The following is an 8421-nucleotide window of genomic DNA, read 5'->3' as shown; positions in this document are numbered from 1 at the left end:
AACATTTTAAAATCAATCCAAAAACTGAAGCCAGTGCAGAGGCTAAAACGAGACCAGCAGGTGTTGACAGATTCAGAACCATGGACAGCAACTCAGACACTGTGTGTGTGTGTGTGTGTGTGTGTGTGTGTGTGTGTGTGTGTGTGTGTGTGTGTGTGTTGCAGTATATCTGCATGGGTACTATACAAATATCACAACAAAGCTATAAAGCCCTAAAGGAATATTTTAGGTATATTATAGTAATACAATAAAAGGTCACTATAAAGTCATTATTGGGAACCCCAGAGACAGTCAGCCCCTGTAGAAACAGTATAGGAATATTAGACTCACTGTTTAAAAAATCTCTTCCTTCTCCTGAACTCTTATTCTATTTCCTTCTTTAAAGGTACAGTCACATGAGAGAATATGATTTTGGCATTTTTGTTGGTGAGAAGGAGGAGGAGGAGGAGGAGGAGGAAAAAGAGGAGGAGAAAGAGGATGAGAAAGAGGAGAAGGAGGAGGTTGACACTGCTAAAATGAAGCTTTCCTCCATGATGAGTATCTGGTGCTTAATGTTTGAAAACTACAGCCAAGTACGATCAATCACACTTCTGTCCTATTGGTTGAGACTGAAGCTGCACAGCTATAGCAGTATACTGTAGCCTAGTACAGTGTAGTATACTGTAGTACAGTGTAGTATACTGTAGTACAGTGTAGTATACTGTAGTACAGTGTAGTATACTGTAGAATTCACTCTGCAGTGTCAGCGTTTGTTTAGGTGATTCCAGATCAGTTTCTCTCTCCGCTCTGTGAAGCTGCTGCTGCTACTTTCCTTTCACACCAGTGAGCATCAGTGAACTTTGCTACTGGAGCTAAAACAAAACTAACTGCCAGTAAGAGATGAAGCGCAGCGAGTCGCTCTGCATCAGGCTGACTGAACCTGGACACTGTTCACTCTCCTGCTGATTACAGCTGCTCACCAAACACATTCATCACCTGACACCAAATATTGATTTAAAATAATTTGATTACAAGCTAAAGTGACAAGCTCCTGCCAAAATAACAGTTCAGCAGAACTGTAACCATAGCAACGTAAACAAATCCGGTCAGGTTGCCGCTCTGAGCAGCATCAAAACTTTCGTCTCTCTGAATAAATTAAAAGTGATATTGTAAAGATCTTCTGTTTGTCACCTCAGTCAGCTGAATGTTTGTATGAAGTGATTACATATGAAACAGTGACCTCACTGCTTTCACTGGCCAATCAGAACTGGGTATCCAACAAATTAGCATCAGTGACCTCACAGTATTGTCTCCACTTCATTAACAGTGAAGTGAGGCGGTGCGACAGTCCGTCTGCTGCTTCAGCCGTTAAAACAGCTCGACTGATGGAGCTAAAGACAGCAGTTTGTGAAAAAATCAAGAAACTTATTTTTCCAAGCAAAGTTGGCAGCCAGGACACATTTTTAATATTTTAATTCTTCATTGAGACAGAGGGAAAGCAGAGGAGAGACAGTTCAGCCCTCCACTGTCTCTGAGTACAAGGCATTAATCTTTTTTATCACTATTTGTATTGTAGTAAATTAATTAAAAGAGTTCAACATTATTTTAAAAAAGGCTTTTCAGTCCAAGTCTTGTTTGGGTGGAAACTCGATAATGGAGATGTTAAGTGTTCTCCTGTCAGTGAAGCTTGTGGTTCTTGTGTCTCCACTCCCAGAAACATCAGTTTAAAACGAGTGACTCACCCTAACAGCTTCCACCTGCAGGTCCAGAGGATCTGGAGATATTTTATGTCTAACATGAGGATGAGCAGGAGGCCGGACTCTAAAGCCTCCTCTCTCTGCTGCGTTGGTTACATCAGTAGACAGCTGGAGGTTTTTTATGACCTTTTCCACCACTTTTCATCTCCACACCACGCTGCAGGAAACAAGAAGTTTCCTACGAAGACAAAAATCTGTCTCATGTTACTGCGGTTACTGTTGCTTTCTACCAAGACGCCCCTGCTGTGCTTCTTGTTGTTTGCAAGACAAAATGACTTCTTTAGAGCAGCAGCTAGTAAGTGCAGGGAGGCAGTAACCTTATTTAGCCAGCTGTAATTTGAATAGCTTGAATCCTGCAGGGAATTTAAAGGGCCTATAAAAGGAAAATAAAAGCCTCCACTAAAACGCTGAGTGTTCGCCCGCTGGGTCAGAAACAACCAAACTCCAAAACTTATTCCAGACAACTGAGGAAGACGTCTGCTCGTCCATTTCAGCCCAAATTAGAGTCACATTCGCTCCTAAGAGAAAAGGACAAGAACACAACACATATATAAGAGATATGACACTGATATGGATAAAATGGTTCACATCTTTCAGTTTTCTAGTTCTTAGTCATCAAATGTAAATTTTAACCTTTAGTTAAAAAAACGCCATGCACCATAATATCATATAAACTTTTAGCATCTAACAGCTTGATTTTACAGGATTTTTGCTGTTCTGTTCATTCCAATACAACTGTTTTCTTTTCCAGTAAATTCTGCACATGCATCACGTCACTGCCTACAAGTCAAAGGTCAGGGGCGAAATTATCCAATTGCCTGTTAATCTGTAATTTTGAGTCTGTTTGTAAAATAAACACCCTGAAGCGTGACTTGTAAGGCAAGAGCATGTGATTGGTTGGCAGGCGGAGGTGCGTGCGCCTACGAGTCCAATGAAGGGAAAATTTCGAGAGCCATCGCGGAACTCGGGTGACGTCACACCAGGAAGTGTGAACTTCCTAGTTGTTGGGATTTACTTTGTGACAACAAACCCAGCCAGTGGAGTTCTGCTAAGGCGACGTGTATCTGGCAAGCCCCGACTTCAGTTTTGTAACGAGTAAGGATCCGGTTGTCCGTTAGTTTTCCAGTTGGGGCTCGAGAGTGAAGAAAATGACATTTCAAAGAGTTTTTCCTGCGGTTATTTTACCGATTTGCTGGGTTTTTGTGACCATGGCAGATGACGCCTCTAAGGCAGCAAGCACCGCTGCTCCCAAACCTCTTCCCACCAACCCCGGTGTGTCTGTTAACTCCACCAACTCCACTCACCCCGTCCGGGACAGTCACGGAGGTTTGTTCAAAGGTCTGAACGTGGACAGCTCGATGATCCAGCGGGCCCTGTACGTCCTGATCGGCATCACCATGATTGGAGTTCTCTACTTCCTCGTACGAGCCGTGCGGTGAGAAAACACAACGATTAGAAGTTGGCAGTAGTCCCGCTGCGTGCTGTTCTCATGTACATGCCACCTAACATGGAGAGACCGCTACGCCGAATGCCTTTCAAATATCTGACAATTTAATGCCACCTTGCTTATCGACAGAAGTACGTTACATAGCTGTATTTCATCATGTTTGCTGAACCATTAGGAGTCACCCTTCAATTCGGCATACATATGATCCACACAGCAGCACTTATTTTAAGAATATATCAACTTTTACTAACGTTTACCTGCAACTCCCCCATCCTCTTCCGTCTAAATACACCGTGGAGGGCGGTGGCGAACAGCGTGAACCAATTCTAAATGTTGAAATACTCTTGAAATAAGTGCTGCTTGGTGGTTTATATATATGCCGAATTGAAGAATGGCTCCTAAAGATTTAAAAAAAAGTCTGCGTCAGATTTTACGGGGTGTGTATCTTTGCCGATAATCAAGTTCACTTTAAACTGACAGTTTTGAACCAGTTTCTCATTTTAACAAATTAGAGGGTTCTTTGAGTCACTATGGTTCTATATAGAACCCCTACCTTAACCGAAGAACTCTCCTTTTAATGTATGTAGAGCTATAATAGTGACTTGGCTCTAGCAGTGTTTCCCAAAGTGTGGTCCAGGGACCTTCAGGAGTCCTTGACATTAAAGCTTTCCCTGAGCTTTAAAATGTTTGATAAGAAACTAAAACACTGAAACACCGAGCGATGTCATTACAGCTTACCAGCCAGAAAACCCTTCCCTTTAAAGGGGAAGTAAGTAACTGATGTGCAACAACTGACCAGTGCAACAACATGGACAGAACTGTGGTCAGAAGTTGTAACAGCTCTCTCAGGTCCTCATTCTTGTGTGTGTGTGTGTGTGTGTGTGTGTGTGTGTGTGTGTATGTGTTAAATTGTGTTTTTTAGGCTGAAGAAACCCTCCCAGAAGAAGAAGTACGGTCTCCTGTCGAACTACGACGACACGGTGGAGCTGGAGGCTCTGGAGAGCGATGAGGACGAGACGCTGTACGAGGCGCGCAGCCTGCGCAGGTCGGAGTTCAGACCGCAAACTGACACCAAAACTAGCTGTTAAACACACTGACGGAAACCGAAATAAAATAAAAACAAGACTTTGTGAAAAAACTAATACTGGACTAAAACTATCTTCTCTACTTGGAAAACAAACGAAACTAAAATCAAAATCTAATGTTTTTAGTTTTCGTCTTTTTCTTTATGTGCAGGGTGAGAAGAGAATTTTTGTCTACTTTAACTGAACGCTAATTGAAAAATTAATGTAAATACATTTTTAAAATAATTGATGATTTATTGTTTGTAACACAATACCTGTTGCAAACATACAAACACCTGTTCTGAACTTCTGTCATTATACCTTTAAAAAATACTAAACACCAAAAAATACTAAAACTAAATTAAAACATTTGTAAATAATAACCAAACTAAAACCACCAAACCCACACTGTAAACTAACTTACAACTTATAACTGAAATTTAAATAAAAAATTCAAAACTATATAACAATGACAACAAACAAAAAATCCAAAACTTTAATAACCCTTATATTAATAATAGTCTTATTTACTGTATATACTGAGTTAGAAAGTGCTTCACAGTGGTGTAAAAAAAAATATTGACAGTAGAAGCGCTGAAAGCAAGCTAAGAAATATAAAAAGATCAAAAACTATTAATAAAAGATCTTCCATTTTTCCATTGTCTGATGGCAGAGAGATTAACAGTTAATTCATTTTTATTTCTACCTTGCTCTTACTCTGAAATTCTTTTGTTCTTTTCTTTTGTTGAACTTTGGATCTTGCTCTTGTTCGATTGATTCCCCTGCATGTTGTTGTGGGTGATGTACGACCGATCTGCTTATTGATCTGCTTATTGATCTGCTTATTGATCTGCTGACTGGTCTGATCGGCGGTGTGTCTCTCTGTTCAGATGAGTCCCGATGCTTCCTGTGTGTTTCGGCGGCGGACGGCGGCGGGAGGAGACTTTCCTACAGTTCAGCTTTCTACGGTCGCTGCATTTTTTCCCTTTTGCTCTCATGGATCTGAGAAGTGGAAACCTGCCTCTGTTTACTGCGTCTGGAAGATATTGATGAGTAGGCTATCTGCTGACATTGATTATGGATTGGGAAAGAGGATTGATCACAGACTACAGGAGGAAGAGAAATGGACCAAGTCAGTTATTTAATATAATGCCAAAGCTACACGCTGCTTGAAGAATATAAGCAGGATAATTATTTTTTTTATGTCATATTGGATTATAATTGGATGGATTGTATGTTATAAAGTAGAGTGTTCCTATTGCTTGTGGAAAATGTTCTAATTATATTTTGATGGATAGGCAATATGTTCTCTGCTGTTGCACAACACAGTGTTTCTGCATATCATGATGTGGCCTTGCCAAACCTTCTTCTTCTTCTACAGATTTAGAAGGAAGCGTCATTTTGCTTAGATTTTCTGTCACCATGAGCTCCTCTGCTCTCAAAAAGTGCTGAAACTACTGTAAACTGACTCCAGACAAGCTCCTAAACCTCCCAGCATCCTTCACTCCTGTTCAGACCAGGCACCAGCATGTGAATGTGATCAGTAATCGACCCGAACCGGGAACCCGCCGACTAATAATGTGACCTCCGCTCTGCAGAACGGGCCTCTGCCCCCGCGCTGGAAGCAGGATGAATATTTGTCTTTTGGACGTTTGGCCGTCCGATCTTCTGGCCGCTCTGTGATGTTCTGCTTCTGCCTTACAGTCCTGAACTCATCGCTCAGCTCTTCTTTGACTTTTTATTTATCTCTAAATTAGTGTTCAGTTCAAAAGAAAGTGAAGTGATTTCTGCACAGTTTGGGTTTCTTCTAGTCCACAGAAGGTTTGGTTTGCCGTGCACTAAAAGCTCTCAGCTTGGTTATTATTTAGTCATCAATCAAATTTAAGACTAAGACATAACCACGCTGCGAGTTTTTGGTGTTAATTTCATTTTGTCTGAACAGCTTAATGTTAAGGTTAAATTAGTAAACCTAGGCTAGAGACGACCTGCAGGGAAGTGCTGCTCCTAAAGCATCGTCTCCCCGCTGCAGATGTGTGTTAGGAGCAGGTTATGAGTCCCGTCAGAGAGTTTATAGAAGATGATAATCCATCCTGGGTTTGGAAATGTCCTCATGATGCCTCATCTCTCTGAATGTGGAATTTATAGATCAGAGGAGTTTGCAGCTCTGGAGGAAATCATTCCTCCTCCCAGGTTTCTCTCTCTCAGCTGATAGAAGCTTTTAAACATCGTTAACAAGCCGCTTCTCTTCCCTGGAGCTGCAGGAAGGCTGGAGCTGATTCAGAAGTAGAATTCACCACAGAAACGCTGTCGTCACACCTGACAGGAAAGGCCTGACCTGGTTTGGTAGGAAGGAGCAGAGGCTTTTATTTCCTTTCTGATATTTTCCACCTACTCAGTTCCCACCATGAGTCTCAGCTCTCTGCAGCACTTAGAGATCTGCCTTTAAAGACAAGTGCATTCTCAATACATTTTATTATTATTATTATTGTTATTATTATCATTATTATTATCACACTCAGGCTGGATGCCAGTGCGCTGCTTGCTGTGCTTTATTGGTTTCTACTGTCTCGTGGTAAAGAAGGAGCTAGTTAATCTGTCTTGTTTTCTGCTGCTGTTTATTTGTACATGTTCACTACTGAGGAGAAAACTTCTCAGTCAGTAGACATGTTGGTAACTGTTGTATTGATCTTGCGTAGCCACACAGCGGAGGTCTGGAGGAATCCTCGTTATAAATAGTGGGATAACGAGACGTCGCTGAGCCACGGTCAGCTCTGATTGGCTCTGAGTGTGAAACAGGAAACGGCTCTTCTGGTTTGTTTCCATCGTTAGCTTAGCTACAACGCTAGCTACTAAGCCAAGTACATTCTAGTTAATATATAAACTCTTTGGGTAAAAAAACGAGCGAGATCAGTTTTTTGACGGTGTTTTTACCGTTGATTGAGCCGTTTGTCATCTCTACTATCGTCCATTGTTGTTTGCACCTTGCCAAAAGATTTTTTTTGTTAGCTAGCTAATAGCAGCTTCCTTCTTGTTCAGCAGTGCCAGGCTCCGCCCATAGCTCCGCCCAAAGCCAAATCTGACTGGTCTGAATGATGATTGACTTTCTGATTGATATTCTAACCAACTACTGGGTTTAAATTTGTCCAGACCTCTGCTCTGTTGTGGCTACACCAGATTACTGTTGTATAGAAGCCAGAATCCACCTGATGACGCTGTTCACCGCTCTGGTTTCCAGACCTGCTCTGGTTTCCAGACCTGCTCCTGCTGGTTTTCATTCCAAACAAAGACTGCAGCAGGTTCCTCTCAGCTGGTCCTCCTGTCCGGCTGGAGGAGTTCAGTCTGAGCTGCTGGAGTGTTTCTGGACTGTTGAAGCTCCATGGATCAGGATGGAGATCCTCTGCTTCACTGGAACTCTGGGTGTTTCAACGCTGTGCCTCTTACCCATAATCCCTCTGGGGTGTTCCTGGTCCAGGATGCCAGGTCCATCCGGTGTGTTGCCGTCTGTGAATCCAGTTCTGTTTCTGTTCTGTTGCTGAGCTGCTGGACCAAACGTTCCCTGTTTACCAGAAGACTGTAGTGCCAATGATTTACTGTACATGAATGATTGATTGTGTTGAACTGTTGACCAAACTGACGAGAGTGACGCTGCAGACAGCGACACATTTCCTTGACGGCCATGTTTGAAATGTTAAACCTTTTTGTATTCTCTGGAGCTTTGCTTGAATCAGCTGATAAACAACATTCTTATTTCCATTATTTTGCCATTTCGTCAGTTCTTTTCTTGTAATCTGTGTGTTTTCCTTTAGAGAGGAGGATTGAAACAAGTTTAGAAAGAAATGAGCAGCAGTCCAAGCGTCTGGACTCATGTCTCTTCATTTCTTCTTCAAACACGGCAGACGCTGATGAAGACCGAGGGCTGAAGCGTGTTCGTCTGTTGCTGCTGCTGCGTTTTAACAAATGAAGACGCATTAGTCCTGCAGTGGGAGTGCTGCTCATTTCTTTTTTAAATTCAGGATCTGTTGGACCTTGCTCCCGGTCTAACATGCTGTATATTTTTTCAACCTTTTTGAGTTGTGCTGCTGTTTCCTGACAGAATAACACCTCAGCAGGATCTGTCCATGTCAGTGTGGGAATACAGTCTGCTGATGTTCGTACGGGCTGTGATGTCACGCCG

General features: G+C 42.1%; 1 protein-coding gene across 1 annotated transcript; it reads left to right on the top strand.

Moving 5' to 3' along the window:
- Positions 1–2771: 2771 nt before the first annotated feature.
- Positions 2772–8003, top strand: fam174c (family with sequence similarity 174 member C). The gene is made up of 3 exons (XM_071895156.2): positions 2772–3171; positions 4106–4228; positions 5138–8003. Exons 1-3 carry the CDS (start codon positions 2885–2887, stop codon positions 5139–5141), a joined length of 414 nt encoding a protein of 137 aa, XP_071751257.1. The 5' UTR covers positions 2772–2884; the 3' UTR covers positions 5142–8003.
- Positions 8004–8421: the final 418 nt, after the last annotated feature.

Source organism: Centroberyx gerrardi, chromosome 9, assembly GCF_048128805.1.
Source record: "Centroberyx gerrardi isolate f3 chromosome 9, fCenGer3.hap1.cur.20231027, whole genome shotgun sequence".
Lineage (NCBI taxonomy): Eukaryota > Metazoa > Chordata > Actinopteri > Beryciformes > Berycidae > Centroberyx > Centroberyx gerrardi.
The sequence above is the reverse complement of the archived record's forward strand: the minus strand, read 5'-3'. Positions and strand labels throughout refer to the sequence as shown.

Excerpts from the sequence above, each read along its gene's own strand:
- fam174c (XM_071895156.2), top strand. The coding sequence starts at position 2,885 with ATGACATTTCAAAGAGTTTTTCCTGCGGTTATTTTACCGATTTGCTGG. Across the intron at positions 3,172-4,105 it reads TTCCTCGTACGAGCCGTGCG|GCTGAAGAAACCCTCCCAGA; the intron begins GTGAGAAAACAC and ends TGTGTTTTTTAG.